At 34.3% G+C, this 19,852-nt stretch overlaps 1 protein-coding gene across 12 annotated transcripts in view; it reads left to right on the top strand.

The window, feature by feature from the left end:
• DMD (dystrophin) overlaps nt 1-19,852 on the top strand; it is a gene marked incomplete at its 3' end in the record, with an annotated part of 1,131,161 nt that overhangs the window by 414,671 nt on the left and 696,638 nt on the right. For all 12 annotated transcript variants that reach the window (XM_079310888.1, XM_079310881.1, XM_079310887.1 and 9 more), the window contains 2 exons: nt 17,324-17,509; nt 18,230-18,411. In XM_079310888.1, the coding sequence (XP_079167014.1) occupies nt 17,324-17,509; nt 18,230-18,411 (368 nt within the window). The remainder of the gene's footprint in view (nt 1-17,323; nt 17,510-18,229; nt 18,412-19,852) is intronic.

Here is a 19,852-nt window from a genome sequence, read left to right as displayed (position 1 = left end):
TCTGCAAACCTGTTCACTCAGTGCCTTCTTATTCAGTCAGTGCTCCACTACTTCTCTTTGAACCAGTGAAGCATTTTTAAATGCCAGAAATAACATGCATAGTTTTTCTGTTAAAATGCAATAAAAGTTTTCCTCCTTTACCTTGTTTACTTAGTGTTCATAAACTCATGGATATCTTGGTACAGGAATCCACTTCTCAAACCTGAATCCTTGAATTTCCTGAATGAACACTAAAAAAGGTCCAACAGAAAATATTTATTGACAGTTTTTAGATGGCAGTTACCACTTGGCAATTAAAAAGAGGCTCACCTGTATTTTAAGGTCTGTGTTTCGTCTTTTGTGCATTCTCTGTAACAAGGCTTCACTTATAAATATTCAGCTTAATGTACAAATAAAAGGATTGTCAGGTTAATTTTCTGAGATATTTTAAAGTCTTCATTTAAAACTACTCATTGTCTTCTGTTTATATTTATGAAAGCACAGGAGTTTGTGGTATTGATTTATCTCATTGAACATCTGACCAAGAAGAATGCTGTGTTTTGGTTTATCAGAGCAATTCCTAGTATTGATCCCAGGCAAAACTCCTATCTTGCTGCTTTGTGCTTGCTGCCTTGACAGAACATAAAATATACAGCCTTAAATGGGTTCAAGATTAAAGAAAAAATTGTGAAACACTTGATGTACATGGAAAATAAACTTTTTATTATATGGACTCATAGAATCATAGAATCATTTAGTTTGGAAAAGACACTTAAATATGAGTCCAATTTAACCTGATATTGACAAGTCCACCACAAAACCATGTCTCTAATCCCCACATCTACAGGTCTTTTAAATTCCTTCAGAGTGGTGACTCTACCACTTCCCTAGGCAGACTGTTCCACTGCTTGATAACCCTTACAGTGACAAATTTTTTCTTACTGTCCAATGTGAACCTCTTCTGGCACAACTTGAAGCTATTTCCTCTTCTTCTATCTCTGGTTATGTGGAAGAAGAGGCAAACCTTCATCTCACTACAAATTCTCTTGAAGTAGTTGTATGAGTGATAAGGTCCCCAAGGACCTGCTTTTCTCCAGTTTGAGCACCCCCAGCTCCCCCAGCTGCTCCTCATCACTTGTGCTCCAGACCCTTCCCCAGCTCCACTGTCCTTCTCTGGACTCACTCCAGCCCCCCAATGCCTCTCCTGTAGTGAGATGCCCCAAACTGGGCACAGGATTTGAGGTGTGGCCTCACCAGGGCTGAGCACAGGGGACAATCCCTGCCCTGGTCCTGTTGCCACTCCATTGCTGCTCCAGGCCAGGTGCCACTGGCCTTCCTGGCCCCCTGGGCACACCTGGCTCATGTTCAGCTGCTGCTGACCAGCACCCCCAGGTCCTGTTCCCCCAGGCACCTTTCCAGCCACACTGTCCCAAACTTTAAGACTTTCCTGGGGTTGTTATGACTCAGGTGCAGAACATGGCACTTTGCCTTGTTAAACCTCAGGCAATTGGCCCATCAATAAGCCAGATTGCTCTGCAGGACCTTCCAGCAGATCAATACACCAACCCAACTCTGTGTCACCTGCTATCTGAATGAGGGCGTTCTCTATTCCTATTGAAAAAACAGTGCTGAAAATATAAGCATTGAGAAAGCAGAGATGAACAAAATCTGTGAGTATTTTGAGACTGGTACTTCTGTAAATAACCTACTGACAGGCCTTGTCAGAAAGGTGTGTCTGAGTTTGTCTGCCTTAAAATATTTACTCAAAATCAAGTCCGTTGATCTCTGATTGTAGCTTTTTGTTCTTTTGGCAGGAGTTATGTTTTCTTAATTCCACATCTTATGAAGTACTGGTTTTGTGTAGAATTACTCTTTAACATTTCATCTGATAAGCTTCAGTATATTTGAGTTGAAATAAATTGAGATTAAGTAGTGGTAAATGGGGACAATATTTGCTGGCTCATAATGATTTGATTTGGATCCTAATAATTAGGAACTTGACCTCAGGCTTCAGCCTTGTCATGATTAGTTTGTAAGAAATTCTGACATTCCAGTCATTCCTTGTGTTCTACAGAAATATTGTAATGCAATTTGCTTGTGTTTTCTGGGTGGTGTTTTTTTTGTTGGGTTTTTTTGGGTTTTTTTAATGTGGATTTTACCAAGTTTCTCCATGGGACTTAGTCCATAACTCTATTAATAAACTTGAAAAGTCACTAAAAGTTCCTTTAAAAATTAAGTTGAATTTATTCCCACAGCACAGAACCCTTCTGTCAGTCTTGCTCTTGAGAATGGTGGTTTTCTAGACCCTTAATTTTTTAGCCCCTTTAATTTGGCACACACTTGGTCTTCTGCCAGCAATTTAACTTCTTTAAAACTCCTCTGCGACCTCATTTCTGGGTCTCTTCAGGGTTCATCTGTACCACAGAATTTAGTAGTACAGCATCACAGGATTGTTTTATTGCTCTCTTTTGTCCTTACCAGAACTTTCTTTTACTTAGAAGTTATGATCTAAATACTGTCCTGTGTACCTAATGGTAAAGTCCTCTTTTGGAGAGGCAAGACAGTTAAATACAGCCAAATAGAAGTTTAATTCCAACTTTCTGATAATTTTTTCTAATGTAAGATACTTATCACAGAAAATATCCCATTGTGACAACACTGGGAGAACTCATGGCACAACTCAAAGTAGAATTCTGGAAACTTCAGAAATATTGAATTATTTGCATATTTAGTAATTAGATCATGATGGATATAATTTGGGCAACGAGTATAATGATAGCTCCAGGTGTCAGCCTAGGTGTTCTCATTTAAATAGGAACTTGTAGAAAACTAGAAACTGTTTCTGTAGAGCTAAGTAAAATCCCTAGGATTTAGGTTAAGTATAATAAAATAGCAAAATTTGCCACCATAGATCAGAACAAGGAAAGGGAGAGATGGAAAAATCAAGCTGAGTGCAATTCTTCTGTATTTCTTAGGGAGCTCTCCTGGATGCCATGTGTTCGAGGAACAGTTTGAAAAATGATGAAGCAAGCATTTTCAAGTGTGTTTATATATTTTTATACTTTCAACAGCCGTCTGGAAAATAGATGGTCTGAGCCTAGAGGTCTGTCAAGATGACAGTTGTTTCCTGTCACTGCTTTGTGTGTAGACACCAGCAGCAGTTGTAACTAATTTTTTGTGTGTGTGTGTTCATTTTGTTGGGTTTTTAGTGTTTACTGTAGATTTTTTTTTTTCCCAAAGAGTTTTGTTGTCAAAAATGTTAGTACTCTCATGGGAAAGTGATGACTTCCAGTGGATCTAGTTTCCAATATATCAGAGCTTTTAGTCAACTTCATTTCACTTACTGATTAATTTTGTTTCCCTTAGAGCTGAGCTTAGGAGGTCTGAACTTCTCTACTGGGGTAGAGTGGTAGCTGCTGTTCCAGCCATCAGGTTGAGCTCTACCACTGCTTTGCATTTACAGATGTTGGACATCACTGACCAAAATTCTTAGGTGTTACCTGCTCCTTGTCTCCACACATCTCTCTTGACCAGCAACAGCACAAGAGGAAATGCTGTGAAGCTGCATCAGGGGAAGTTCAGAGTGGTCATGAGGAAAGGGCTTTTCACTGAGAGGATGGTCAGGGACTGGAACCAGGTCCCCAGTGAAGTGGTCACAGCACCAAGCCTGTAAGAGTTCAAGCAGAGCCTGGATGTTGCTGTTAGTCATGATTTAGTTTTAGTGAGGAGCAAGGAGATGGAACTAATCCAACCAATTTGAGATATTCTATAATTCTCTGTGCTACAGGATCTTTTCTTCCAGGATCTTTCTTCTAGTCAGCATCTTTTCCACCTTATTTCCAAATTCCATTCTCTTCCCTGACACTAGTTCTTTCCAGGTGCTTCTTTTCGTCAGCAAGTGATCTTTGCATAACCATGAGCCTGCAGCTTTCCCAGTCTAAACAGTCTCTGGGCACAAGCACAACTCATGTCTTTCCAATAATGGTGGGATTTAGAGCATGCTAAACCACATTAGACCATTTGTTAGCTAAACTTGCAACTAGTCTCATCTGCTTGTAGCTGGCAAGTAGCAGGAATCAGCCCAGGAGCTCAGCAGTGTAATTTCAGACTTTCAGCTGCCTCTGCTCCAAACATCTTTGCACAGTTATCTAATCCCTGTACAAGTTCCTGTTCACATTTAGTAGTGAAGGTGGGGTTTTTTCCACCTCTAATGGATAATGACAACTCTTTAGTTTGTCATAAAGAGATTACTTATTGGCTTTATCTCTTTTTACCTTCTGCTTTTAACTGACCTTAAAAAACATGTAAGAGAAACCTTTATTTTTTATGTAAGTCTTTATAAACTATTTTTTTTCTTAAAATAGCTTAAAGCTTGTTTAACAAGGGATACTGGAAATGTAACATGGAATTTCCCATGTGATCTCTTAGTGTATTCCTTACTGACTGATAAGAGAGGATAACATGTTTTTCATAAAGTTAAAATTTCTAGATAAAGTATACCTGCTGTATATTCAAATTGAATTTAGTAATTAAATAAATTCATAATGTCATAATCATGAGTGTACCTGTAACCAGTTGGAATTATTTAAGAACAAAATAATTTTCTAATAAGTAAACTTGATTTACATTGCTTTTTAACTGAAAGGTATCTGTGACTTTTTTCCTATTAGAAACATGGAATCTTTATACCAGTTGTTTCCTGATTACATTATTGGTAAATGTATTTTTGAACACACAACTGTACATACCTTCAATAACACTTTTACCTTGGCAATTTTTGTTCTTGCAGTTTGTCCTTAGGTGCTTTTAACTAGCTTCAGTGCTATTCTAAGTTCCATCTGTATTTTTTTTTTTAAAGCACACTTTACAAGAGTCTTAATGTCAAAGTTGAACAGTGATTCAACTGCTTCTTTTTTAGAAAAGTCCCTTTTAAAAGGAATTTCTAACCTGTACTGAAAATCTTTTCAAATTTAAAATCTTCAGTGAGAGGATTCACTTAATTTCACTGAATTTTGCTGTTTTAAGTTTTTTTGCCTCTTATTTTGGAAACCTCTTTTCTGTGGTTGCTAAGTAGTTTAAAGATATTTAGCATGCATAAAATTTAAGAACATACTTTTAATTTTGTGCCTCTGAGTCTCTTGAACAGAAAGTATGTGTATGGCATGTTAAGATGGATGCAGCAAAGAAAGAAGGACACACATTCATTTACTGTGAAAATTTTATTTTTTTAATATATGCATATTATGGAAAAGAGTAAATTAGTAAATTTTAATCCCCCTTATGGTTTGTAGAGTTTAGGCAACAGTGCAGAATTGCTTTTATCAACAGTGGATTTGATGCAAAGGGAGAACTTAGGCAAAACATACAACATGATGTTAATGAAAATTCTTACTGGTAAACAGACTGGTGTTAATTTTTTTTCCTAATCTGAGGATTAAAATTGAAGTAATTTGAGGATTTGTACAATTTGAAGTAATTTTGCATCTCCATTCCAAGCAGTTGAAAAAGACCTTTCACTTTATGTGCATATAAAAAGTGAATTTAGTCTGAGATTGAGAAAGCAAGCAATTCACTCTTTGCACTCTTTCATTGCACCATTAAAACTTTTGAAATGCAAAAAAAAAAAATATAGAACTCATGTCTTTTGAAAAACTTATCAAATCAACAGGACAGTTTAGCACACAAAAGCAATTTAAAGTATTTTTCCAGAGATAAAATTATAGCATCATTATAAACAGCATTACTGTTAAAATTTTGTTCCTCTCTGTATAGCACATGAACTTCTAAATACTGTGAAATCTTGCTTCATAATTTCAGATAATATTACTTTATTTTAAACTTAGTTTATTAAGAATTTTTATTACTCATTAATTTATCCAGATTTGACATTAGTGAAATAAAAAAGGCATCAAAGATGAGATTGTCTGGTTATATGTTAATCTAATAATATTTTCTGTGTGTCTCATTGAGAATTATTACCGACGTGAGAAAAATCCCCCAAATCCCTTATCCAGAGAAAATCTGCAATATTCATGTGGCAGCAGCAGCACATTTTATTCATGTGGAGAGAAAATTTAGTTTAGAGCCTCCCCATTCTCAATAGCTTTTCTGGCTCTCATCAATGAGAGGAGCTTCTTCATCTTGTCTTTATCTGTCTGACTTTCTGTGCAGTGTGACAGGATACATTCACTTTAACAGGTAATGACTTTCAGAGGATTACCTGCAGTGTTGGTTAAACATGATGAAAACATTAAGGATTGCATTTTCCAATTATAACACTTTTAAACAATTTGACTAAATTTCCTGTCCTTTCTTATACCATCACGTGGTTGAATTTTATGTGGCTAAAATAAAAGCTATGATGGTTTTTAATTAAGATAGCTTCCAGAAATGTAAGCATTATACCCTTAAAATGCCTGTGTCCAAGTGTAGCTGTAACTTTGAGGAAATAGCTTCGTGTTTTATTCCAGTAAAAAGTGTTAAGACTTCCATGAAGAAAACTTTTGTGGCCCCAGGTGCATATAATACTCTTCATGATAAAATCTAAAATATTTATGGTGTGTTACAAACGATTCTATTGATTTTGAGAAGTGAAGGAACAATCAATTCCCTACTCCCATGCAGAGCCAATGAGAGTTTCTGCTTCTGGAATGTCCTTTCTCCCAAATCATTGCCCTATGAGATAGTGGATAACCATTTTTCCCCCTTGTATTTAACAATACCATTGGAGCTGTGTGTTTTCAGGGTCTGTAGGAAGTGCTGTGGGTTGTTAGTTCACATTTGTATGGCAGGGAGGTCTGCATGTTTACCTGAAGCAGTGACCTTTGGAAAGGCCAGATTGCTGATCTTTACTGATGGTGAAAGTCCTGATTTCTTTCTTTCCCTCAATAATCTTGATGCAATAGAAGCTGTGTCTTGTAATGCTTATGTAGAAGACTCTAAGATACTGTAATGTGTATTTTTTAGTTTTGGTCTACATGTACAGACTTTATATCCAAGTATAGAAAAGAAAATATTCATAATTTTTCCATGTTTATTTCCTACAGCAAAGGCACCTGTGTCTATGTACAGTAGCATTAACGAATTTTGCTTTCTAGTTTTCTAAGGTTTGTAAATATTCTAAGCACTATTATTAATACAGGTATATTAGCCTGTGGTGATCAGTGAGCTAAGGGAAAAGGATGAATAAATAATACCTTTTAAAAGAAAAATATATTTGGGGTGTAGGGCAACAAACAGTTTTTAGATATCCAAAATTTATTCAGAAATTCCATTCCTGAAGGAGTAATAACAAAGCAAAAATAAGAACTTCAAAAATATAAAAATTGTATGGACTATCATGGTGTTTGGACAGAAGGTATTTCTTCTGTTAGAATTTAATTAAGGTGTGGCAAAGAAATAATAGATATATTTTGGTGTAATAAATAATTCTTAAAAATTAAAAATATTTTATTTGTTTGATAATGATGTTAGAGCAGAAACAGTAGTTTTAATAAACTGTGGGATATGTAGTCAGGCATCAAACTTCAAAAAAAAAAAAAGTATGTTTTAGAAGAGTACAAAATGGAATTTTCCAAAAAAATCAAAGTTATTACTTGAAAACAGTGGCAATCTCTTATGGAGTATGTTCTGAGAATTTTTTGCAAGTCATTTGGAAGTATTTTAAAAAAGAAAATATTTACCTCCTAAGCATGAAGAAGAAAAGAATAAAGATCTGGTTTAAGTTAAAGCATAACTCCTGTGAATATATAAATATATGCATGTTTAGAGGAAGTTGAAACCACAAACATATAGACAGGTGAAAGTATGATATGCAAGTTTTATGTTTGATGTTTATATAGGCAGGCTTCCAGGTTTGTATTTTCCTACCTTCTTTATTTCTGCTGTAATTTTTCAAGATTTCTCTGTTATTTGCATTCAATCTAACATAACAATATTTGTAGCTACTACCAAGTGCTTTTTATCTTCATTTGAACAAAAAATACCAATTGACTTATGAACTGTTGGTCCAGTATATTGTTTGTATCATGTTCTGAATCACCAGTTCTTGCATACTAAGATTGCTATTTCTTCACTCGAGAAAAGCATTTTCCTAACTTTCCTTTTGAGAGGTCTACTGTCCAGCAGTTTGAAGTGATTTGTGCTGCATTTGGTGAAAAGCACACATCAATTTCAGTTTTGTGGGTTTTTTTCAGAAATAAAGCAAGTCTAATATTGATTTTTCTCTATTTTGTACTCTGCGTTGCTCCTGGAATACCAACAGAAGAATTTTTAAAGTAATTCTTTTGTCTTTCAAAAACAAGCAAAAAACAAACCAGAAAAGGGAAAATGAGGTGAGGGAGAAGGGGGAAGGGATGAGAAGTTCTAAAGATTACTTTATAAAATTAAAAAAAAAAAAAAGGCATTCCTACACTGTGTCAGGAGCATCACATTCAGAGAGCAATGACTTCAGATGCAAGTCAAAGACTAACAGTGAGATGAGGGGACTTCTTGACTTTGAATTTAACAGTTAGATTAAAAAACAAAAAATAAGATTCTGCAACATTTTGTACATTCTGAAAAGTATTGAGATATAATAACAATAAATGACTACCTGTTTGCATAAGTTTTCCCACTTGAATTTCAATTTCCAAATGAATTAGAAAGTGAAATTCCACGCCACAGTATATGTTATATTTTACTCCAGGCCCTCTACGTCATTTTGTTGAGCATGCTTACCTTTTTAAAAGTGTCCTCTAGTCTATTTATAACAGACTATTCCCTAACAGAATACATTCAGTTTCTGTCCCATTTTACCAAAATTACCTGCCTTAATTTTCTGCTCTCATTTACTCACACTCTCAATCACAGTGCTCATGTCTTCTCCACGTCAGCAAGGAAATGCTTTCTCTGTAATGCCATGCCATCTTTTGCTGCTTCTCATTTTTTCATGGTTCTCCTGTCCCTTTTAAATTCGGTCTCAAAATCACTCTCTTCTGCAAAGATTGCTTAAACCGAGTTTTAATTTGTGTTCAGCCTCCAAATTTTCTCAGTTTTAATTTCTCCTTTCACCCTTTAGTCTTGTTCCTGGCTTTTTCCCCCTTTCTGTGACTATACATGATGGCTGCTGACATGAATATGCTGTTTAATACCTGCAGCTTAGAGTCATGCATTGTATTTTAGTGCATATGAGTAACTTTATATGTGATATGGAGAAAGATAATATTGCTTGGCAAAATTTAACCTGTAAGGCACCTATAATTCTTTTCTGCCACATCAGTAATATCAGGAAAAAGTAATTGACAAAATATTTGAAGATTCAGTTTCAACATTTTGGTAATTCTTTGAAGAGCAAAAATAGCTAATTTATCTCTAGAAAAATGTACTATAAATAAATAAAACTCAAAAGGTGTGCAATTCCAGATATACGAAATTGCTTTTTGCTAGATGTCAACTAGCAGAGAAAAGGGGAAGAGAAAAATGAGTATTGAGAAAGAAAGAAAATGTAGATAGATAAGAATATGAATTTGAAACATCACATTTATAATATGATTTTTTAGCTGACAATTTCAGAATTACTAATGTGTATTAGGGATTTTGCAGCTACAAAGCTACAGTTGTACATTATAATGAGAATTTAGATGCTTGTAACTCACTGGTTAATGCTCACCTCTTTAATAATTGTATCTGACTACATCTGAGTACTCTCACTTTGACATTCTCCACTGATGTGTGGCTCAAAAATTTCTTGAACTGAGGATGGCATTTTTTAATTTAAAAATCCTCAGTGGACCTTTATCCTGTTCTATCTAGTTGCTGCTCTCTGTAAGCATTTAAGAAAGTTTTCTCTATAGCTTTCAGGATTTTAGAATTTCTTGGTAGTTCCTACTCTTATCTTTTAGAAATATTTTAATATTTACTGTATTAATACACACTTTATAAACCTGAAGCTCTGCATTCAGAAGAGGAGAAAAACCCTATTTTGAGGTTGTTGGTTATAATTTTGACTGATTCACAGCTTTTGATTTATTATTCAGAGCATGTAGCTACAAGCAAGGAAGTTACACTACAGAATTATAAAAAAAAACCCCAAGCATTAAATCACTTGATCCTTTTCTGTAACATGCTTTTGGTTGGCTTTTAATTTTAATTTGAAAATATAGTCATTGCAGTGGTTTCCATTGAAAGAGGAGAGCCTCTTTAATAGAAGCTAAAATACATTTTGGGAGAGTTTAAATACAAAATGGATAAACTGCATAAGAGCCATGAATGAATATTCAGTTTATTCAAGCAAATTTCACTACTAAGATTTTAGATGACTTTGCAAAACCACCTATTTTAATAATTCTTTCCAATCTAATAGCACATGTTGTTGAATACTTTGAAATCTTCAGGACCTCAACCTCAGCTTCACAGAAACTGTGTAGTATCTCCATCAATTGGCTCTTGCCTCAGACTCTTTATTTTGCAAAATAAAAAATTATCCTGGAGCTGTATCTCATTGAATTTAATTGCTGAGGCTGCTGATGCTTTTGAAGGCATTTTGATATTCCACTATCTGAAAATATAAGAAGAGTTTCAAAGTTAAATATTCTTATTGAGAAGACTAGAGAGTCCTTTAGGTTATGAGTAACACAGATTTTGCTGACAGCAGTAACAGAAGAGAGAATAGGGGGAAAAAACCGAGGAAGAAATAACAAGTGAATGGGATGCTGAAAAGAGAAGGCTACTTTTTCTTCCAGAATTACAGAGCCACGTTTATACATTTTCAAAGTTTGTTGTTGTTTTTTTTTTTTTTTTAACTATAAGGCTGCAGAATTCACTATGAAGTATATATCAAAGTATTAGGGGGAAACAAAATCAAACCCTATAATCTTAATCTTGAAATCTCCATTTGTATTTTAGCTGGATACCTTTTGATGTTTGTTTCTTGATTTGTCTGTTGCCAGAGAGAAATGGGGTGCAGTCTATATTTCTATCTCAATCTCCTGTATGACATGCTAAAGAAATAATTCTGATCTTTTTGTTTGACAATCTGCATTTCTCTTGGCTAAGAAATAATTTCCTTTTTACATTCAGGTGTTCTGTTTGTACATTTAATATTTTTTCTCCACATGGAGATTTTGAGAATGCAATATAAAACATGAAACGTTTCATAGAAAGGTTTAGATCATAAGAGATATTAAAGATCTTTAAAGACCTTTAAAATGTCTTTCTCAGAGCAGTCTCCTTTAAAGTGGATGTTAATTTAGTCATTACTGCATTTAGAATTTGCATTTTAAGAATTAAAATTAAATAAGCATGACTATTATCTATTCAATCTTGCGTATTTTTCATGCTACTGAATTATGCTTGACCGCAATTCAGATTTTAAGGAGGTCTGCTTCAGTGGATAAAATTTCCTTTCCCCTTTTTATCCGTGTGTATGAGACCGTACAAAACACTTTGGAAATTTCTCAAATAAGCTGGAGTTATGTTGTAGTATTACTGGGAAAAGGCCCCAGGCTTCTTGACCTGTGACATACTTTCATCAGGACCCAGTTTACCATTTATTGTTGGATAGTTATGAGAAGAGTCATTAGTTAATACTGAAAACTTATTCTGGAGTGAAAATTTCACTTTTCTTTATGTAGAGTAGAGTCTTATTTATGTATTGCATAGAGGCCAAATGATCTCACAGTCTACTGTGTGACATGACAGCACCTGGAATACACTTTCCCTTAAAATGTGCCCAGGCCTTTGATCAGGAAAGACAAGGTTTGAAGAATGTTGGGTATAGCAGCCCTTTCAACAGGAAGAAATCATAATTTAGTTGTAGGTTTATGGTGAAAATAATTCATTCAGTCACAGCCAGTTGATTTACACCAAATCATATTCTGTCTGGAGCCATGGTTCTTAATTGCTTGAATAGGAAGTGCCTTCCTCAGAGAAGCAAATATTGATGTCTTGTCATCAGCAATGCTACAAGCAGCAATACATTTTATGAGCAGGAAAACTCAACAAAATTAAAGCCCTTAAATAAACAGACTGAAATTTGTCCCTGGAGACTTTATAAAAGCTGTATATTTTGATACACTTTGTGTCAAGTAGCTACTAAGCAAAACCTGATTTGATATTTTTCCAAGTACAAGTGTGTTGAAGAAAGCAAGCTAAGGAGAACATCTTTTTGCAAAGTACTGACTCACTTGGCCATTTATGCAGAATGAAACAGTTTTTCACTTTCTAAAAAGTTTGATTGTTATGGGTAGCTGGCAGCCTTGATTCCCATCTCCTAAGTCTTAAAACCATCTCACCTGTCCTCACAGTTCCCAGTCTCAGTCTCTTCCCTAAGCCAGTTTTTATCACTGTCTTTCAGTTGTCTTAAGCCAAATTCTACACTTGAGAATCCAAGGTGCAAACTTTTGCTTTAATGCCAATAAGTTCTTTATTTGTCTCTTTCAGTCTTTATTTGTACCAGCTGTACTTGGTAGAGTAGCTGAAGAAATTACTGCTCTTTTACCACTTTCCTGTCAATAGTTCCAACATTTTCCTTCCTTTGTAATGAATGTGCTTTCATCAATACTGCCTTGCTCTGGCTTTTCTCCTCAACATATACATTGCCTAAGCTCCATTGATTTTTAATGACATAATAATCTGCTGCATCTCAAAACTGCAGTTGCAAGGACAGGTCAATTCATCCAGGTGGAAACATATGCAGTAGAAATGGAACCACTGAGAAAATCAAGTACTAAAAATCTAACTTGTCTCAACTGAGCAAGCAAAACCTGCAATTTTTCAAATTTATCATAAAGCCAAACCTGTGTACATTTTCAGACAAATAGAAAAATATAAAACAAAAAAAAAACCAACCAAACAAAACCACGAACAACAAAAAACTTTCCTAGCCAATATTAATTTAGAAAGACATTTTCAAAACATTTAATGAAATGGAAGTGCTAGCCTGATTTAGAACAAGGAAATTGTTGACATTATAATAACAAGTGATCTGAACCAATTTATCTTCTAAGTTTTATTACCAGAAATGCCCGAACTATTCTGTCTGGACTCATCTGTTGAGGAAACATAATCATGATCATTCAAAAGACCATTTTATCATCTAACATTTTAGCGGTCATAATTTTGAAATCAAAGACAGATAAAATAGATTTTGTAATGAGGAAGTTGGAGGAACTGAAAGAATAAGCAGTGGTTTAATTCTTAGATGATAGGAAGCATAGTCAAAGAGTGAATAATATGAACTATTTTCTGAAACTGTAATCCTTCAGAGAGGATGTTCAAATTGAGAAATATACTCTGAGCTGAAATTTACCTTTAATAAAAAATGTTTCTTTTAAATTTTATGTCTTTGCATTTAAAAGCTCTAAATGTCCAGAGCCACATTCTTTATCTTTTACAGAGGGACAGGCACTTTCTCAAGGAAGGAAATGCATAATATAAATAAGTGCTGGAACAAACCCTCAATGTTTCATGTGAAACTACTTTCTAAAGCTGCCCAAATAATTTCTAAAACTCAGAATCAGTCGTGATGAATAGGAACATTCTTAGATAATTTGCTAATAAACAACTAATCCTTCTCCTCCCATTAGGAATATAATGCAGTAGCAGGTGAGGAAAACTTTGTCCCCTCACTTTCTCATCTTGGAGGAGCTACAAGCTCATGATTTAAATTCTTTGAATTAATTCATGCATTTGCCAGCAATGGCTCATTTTTTCCAGGCTTCTGAAGGTCAGAGGATTTTCACTTTCACTTAAATCCAGAGTCCTTGGGGTCTTTCAGCCCCCACACCCAAGAAGAAGATGGTGAAGTGTACAGAGATTAAATTTCCCATTGTTTTATCTAGGTGCAATTTGTCTATGTGCAAAAGAAAGCAAAGGGAAAAAAGAAAATTTAAAAAAATGTCTAGAGGACAACATATGGGTCCAGAGCATTACATCAGTCCATAACAAAGACCAGGGTGGTTACATGTAAAAGTGTCTGATCATTTCTCAAAGCAGTCTGGGAGGTGACCTCCTGACTGATTCCCAGCTACATGTGATGTAGCATTCATTAAACATTTAAATTTCTCATGTCATTTTCACTGGTGTTGGTCAGTGTTCTCCCAAGAACAGCAAACCTGGGTGTTCACTGCCTCTGAGAGGGCTCACACACAGAGGGAGGCTGCTGTCCAAATCCTGCTCTGGTCCTGGAGCTCAACAACTCTCAATTTAGGACTGCTGCTCCCAGGATCACAAGAGAATGGGCTTTAGTCATAGTGGCTTTGTCTTGGCAACAATTTGGATCAGTAACTTTCTTTAAAGGTTGGATAACAAAACTGTTGTTCTGCTCAAGTCATTATTTCATTAGTTTAGGCAAGAACAATGAATTTTCAAGACTGTTCACTTAGAAAGAGTTGGCTTGTTAGCCAACATAAGTTAATGGGAGCAAGCAATGTTTGTGATGAGCTCAAGGCAGAAGCCCATGAGTATTTCTGAGATGATTGTGCAGCCCAAGGAGAAGGGAGGGATGCATCACCACGAGGAGATTTTGTTGAAGTTTTTATTCAGTAAATTACTCTGTGTTTTGCTCTAACTGCAGCCAATCAATTTTGTATTGCATACTTATTAAATACTCTATTAAGAATAGGCTTTAAGAAGGAAACTGTATTCATATTTAGGCAGCTTTTTTTTTATTCCCCTAAGAATAGCCACCCTAGCATTATATGGCTATAATAATTTTATTCAGCCTGCCCTCATAGTTTTTCATTCTCTTAAAAATATGGTTAGAAACAGCCATCACAACTTATATCAGATATCTATATTAATAACTGTGTTATTCATATAATATATGCAGCACCTTAAAATTCTGGATTTTTCTCACTTTTTTAGGCATTTCAAATAGATTTCATATAAATTCATAAACAGGAACCATCATAGGTTGAGCTGTTTGGTTGACTACCAAGATTTGTAAGAATCAGGGGTTTCCATTCTTATTTTTCTTATGTGGATTATTTCATTTTGGGAATATTCTTAGCCCTGTAGGATCTGCACACTTAAATTTGGAGTTTATTATGGGATGAATAATCAGTATAATAATCTTTGAAACACTGCTTGGGTTTTGGTTTTTAATGCAAAGACTGTACCACAGGCATTAAGTCAGTAGTTTCCTACTTCGAAGTGTTTCATGTTCTGTTTACAGTTAATTCCACTGATTTGGTCACTGTTTCTCATTGGAAATGCAGGATAAGCAAGGGTGGCCAGCTATCTTTTGGAGAGAAAACAGCACTGCCAGAAGTAGTTGACATGAAATATAACAATGTTTATGTGGATTTTTTGACAAGTCAAAAACCCCCATTGCCTCCAAGGAGTGTTTTTTTATCCTTGTAGACATTTTACAGTGTTACAATTTCAGAATTCTTTACTGATTTATTTTTCCTCTAGTCTTTTTCTGTTTTCCTTATTTCAGAAAACAGCCTGGGTTCTTTTTCCTTTTTTTTTCCTTTTTTCTTGGATTGAGAACACAATTTGACACACCTGTCAATACACTCTTTTTTAGTTTCTATTTTTTATTAAATCTTTTTTGTTTTTACACTTCTTTGAGAGATTACAGCAGATCTGAAATTAGTCTAGGCATGATTTTTTCGTAGAAGCTCATGAAGTCCAGGATTTTCCTGTGCTCTTTGGTATAATATTTATTTAAGCATAAGAGAAAGCAGAGAAAATGTTGATCATTAGGAAAAATTATACTTAGTAGTTGTTCCTCAGAAAAAGTGTTGTTGTGGGTCCTTATATAAACACTTGTCGTAAATGAGACAAGTCAGTGTCTGATCTGGAGAAAGAAGAATTTTCAGATGAAGAATTTTCAAACAAGTTCAGACAACATAGATCATCACAGATCTATACAAACCTGATATCCCTAACCTCACTCAACTGTTAAACCTTTTTTTTTTTTTTTTTACACTGTAATAGATATGGATATATACTATTAAGTATTACAATGGAAAGAAAAAAGGTATTATTTGTGAAGAGCACTGATCAAGTTGTCCCTTCCCTAAAAAAAACCTACACCTTTCCACAGTGGAAAAAAATTTATCCTGCTGCAGAAATGTGATATGCCTGGGTGCAATTTCTTATTGCATTGTATATTGTTTGAAATCTAGAATTGCACACAAAAATTAATTTGTGTAGAAGGAATATATCCTGACCCTTTTCTGTGCTTTATTGTTTATATATATGTAAGAAAGTACTTATTTTAACAAAAAAAGCAGAAAAAAAAATCAGCAATGCAAATCATGAAGTTAATCAGATTTATGAGCCTGCTTTTTCTGATGAGTATTCAGTTACTGACCATTGTGTTTCTCACACAAGTGGTGATAGAATCATGACTATTACCAAGCCTAACACATATTTAGGGACCTGCATAAATTTCATGTGTTTATTAGATGTATCCAATGCCGAATGAAGCTCTTATTGTAAAGATAAAAATTTCATTTTTATTAAATATTAAGTGCCTCAGTGTACTTGTTTTTGTTTGTTTGGTTTTTTTTGTTTTTTTTTTTTTTTTTTTTTATGGAATCATAAGCATATTTCTAAGTAAAGTTTGTTTTTAGATTAAATTCCTAACAAAGTAGCTAAACTTGTTCTGAACTTTTTGGAAAATGTAGGGGGTGGAATCTCCTGTAGCAAATGCATTTTTCGCTTCTCTTCTGTCCTTATTTTCTACTTTTATACTAATCAATAAATAGTTGTTGATTTCTCTTGACTTTAAGCAGTAGACCAGAAATGGGATTTCTGTTCTCAGAAGAGATACTTGGCTTCTAAAAAAATAATTATAAGGTTGGTCTTTGCAGAAAAGAGAAATCAACATTTTGCTTGGTTTTAAAACATGATTTTGCATGAATTTTTTAGCTTTTTCAGCTTCCTAGAATGGTTTTCACAAAATATGTGTTTGTGGATTGCTCAAGACTAGCATTGCATGTAGTGTAAAGGTCTGTTGGTTTGGGTTTTTTAAATGCCATGTTTTCCATAGATTCTCTGCTAAGTCAGCAAGTAACTTGCTCCTTTTTTACTTATATCATTTTATGAGCTGCTGTGGTAAATACCTCTCTAAATACATTGTAAATATTGTTTTCATTATTCACTATTCAGAACATTTGATAGGGATTTTGAATAACAGTGTGAAATATCTAATTAAATATGACATTTTTAAAATTTCCCTCCATCTTAACTGATCTTGATCAGTTAAGTGATTTTGTACAAAGTAGTTCTATGTATTAGCCATTTGATATATATATTTTTTTAAGAATACAATGATGTTCCACTTATCCTATTATAGAACTGCCTGAGCAGATGCCATTTTTATTGCTCTTAAAATTTTGGTTTTGTTCAGTTTTTAGAAAAAGTTGAAGAAAAGAAATTTAGCACCATCCGGATGGGGGCTGGAGATCTTGAAAACTACCAAACTGCTTTAGAGGAAGTACTCACGTGGCTTCTCTCTGCTGAAGATGCATTACAAGCACAAGGAGATATATCCAATGATGTAGAAGTTGTTAAAGAACAGTTTCACACCCATGAGGTATATGCTTATACTATTTTTTCTTTAAATGTATTTATTTTATTATATTATCTTTGCTTGTTTTTTAGGGATTTGTTGTGTTTTTTTTTTTTTAATTATTTTTTTTTTTTATTTTGATTTGGAGAATGTAGACTGGAGGCTCTGTCCTAGAGTCATAGTATTGTTCAGCCTGGAAAAGACCTTTAAGATCATCAAGTCCAACCATTACCGTAACACTGCCAAATCCACCACTAAACCATATTTTCCTAAATTCTGCATCTACACATCCAAGGATGGTGACTCCATCTCTTCCCTGGGAAGCCCATTCCAATGTTTGACAATATTCAGTGGAGATGTTTTGGGTTTTTTTTTTTTCCTAGAATCCAATCTAAACATCCTCTGGTACAACTAGAGGCCATTTCCTCTTATCCTATAATTTGTTACTATATCCACCTCTTTGAAACCTTCTTTCAGGTATTTGCAAAGATCAGTAAGGTCACCCTGCAGCATCTTCTTCTCCAGAATAAACAACTTTTTGCCCTTTGAAAAAATATATTAATAATATATTTATTTCCAGTTTATGTTACAAGGTTTGGAGAGGGGTTGAAAAAATTAAAACCAAGGTTAAAAAATCATATTGGCAAAACAATGCAATTCTGTTCTTTCATTTCAAGGAATGAAACTGGAAACTGGATTTGTTTTTTTTAATTTTTTTGTTTGTTTGTTTGTTTTGATTGTCAGGGGTTTATGATGGAGTTAACAGCTCATCAAGGACGTGTTGGCAATGTTTTGCAAGTTGGAAGTCAACTTCTATCAACTGGAAAACTTTCAGATGAGGAAGAGAATGAAATCCAAGAACAAATGAATTTACTTAATTCTCGTTGGGAAAGTCTCAGGGTAGCAAGTATGGAAAAACAAAGCAAGTAAGTAATATGTCAGGTGAAATAATATATATTGATTTTAACTGAAACAATCCTGAACTTGACTAACAGTTGGGATTTTCCTTCACTGTGAACAAAACTCCATCTTGTATCTATTTTAACCTGAAATTTGATGTGTAGCGATTTTGAACCTTGGATGTTGTTTAGAGCCTGGAAGCCACAAAAAGCAGCAGCTATCAACAATTTGGACACAAATGACAATTTAACCACAATTTACAAAACTACCTCACCTTTTCCCAGTTGTTTTAATAAATATTGGATTGCACTATATTGAGCTAGAAAAGAAAGAATCTTTGCAAAGATGAAAGAGGAAAAGGGAAGCAAATCTTTTAAGGCCAGTAAAACTCAATCCCATTAAGAGAAGAAATGAGAGCTTAGCTTTTCTAGAAATACTGCCTTGCTTTTATTAGAGTTCAAATTGCACTATTTAAAAAAGGGAAAGTCCTATAGTTTAAAGTTGAACTACAAGTAGAAGTAGAGAAATAATCTATTAAATAGTCACAATAATCTTTGGAGATACTTAATATTACTAAATCTGATTCTGAATTTTTGATTTACATACTACTATCTGGGAAAAGAAATTCCATAAACGTAAGACCTTGTGATTGTGCTGCAGGGGAGGAATTTGGTTTACAGGATGAAGGGATAAAGTGTATATATATACATGTAAAGTATATATATATTTTTTCTTACTTTCTTCATAAATATGTATTGAACATATTTAGTTATTCATCTTGCTCCTCTTTGAGCATTTTCCAGTTCTACCTTACCTTTTGGAGTTAAGGGGTTTGCCCATTGCAATAAAAAGCAAACTGTAATTTTCAACAATTGCATGACATAACACTCTTTCTTGCAATATGTTCTTAGCAATTCTAAACATTTGTTTTCTTTTCAGCTTGCTGCTGAGTATTGGGAATGCTTCCTTTATTCTGTCTTCCTTTGACTATAAAATTGTTGATGGGTTTCAGATATTTCAACCTAACTTCTTTCAGCTCTAGTTTTGGTTTTGGTTTTTTGGTATATTTGTTTGTTTGTTTGTTTTTGTTGTTGCTTTGTTTTTTTGTGGGGTTTTTTTTGAGAGAGAAAATTTGATGATGCTTTACTGTAGGGAATTTTTATTGACCATACTTTTATTTAAGTCAACACATGCAAGTAGCTATGTTGTTTGAGTGGTACTTTTTCTACTTAAGGTGTTTTTTAACACCAATTGTTAAACCCATCTCCCAGCTGCAGCTGTAGGTCATTGCTTGGGGAATTGAATGGTCTAGTATCTTCTAAAGCAGGTCATGTTTGGGTAATATTAATTCAGTAGAAGACATAAAATGATAAGGGCTTCACAGAGAGTATTGTGCTACTATTTAGTTTCTTATACAAAAAAAAAAAAAAAAAATCTGTGATAAATTCAATGAGATTTGGGATAGGA

Source organism: Erithacus rubecula (assembly GCF_903797595.1).
Source record: "Erithacus rubecula genome assembly, chromosome: 1".
Lineage (NCBI taxonomy): Eukaryota > Metazoa > Chordata > Aves > Passeriformes > Muscicapidae > Erithacus > Erithacus rubecula.
The sequence above is the reverse complement of the archived record's forward strand: the minus strand, read 5'-3'. Positions and strand labels throughout refer to the sequence as shown.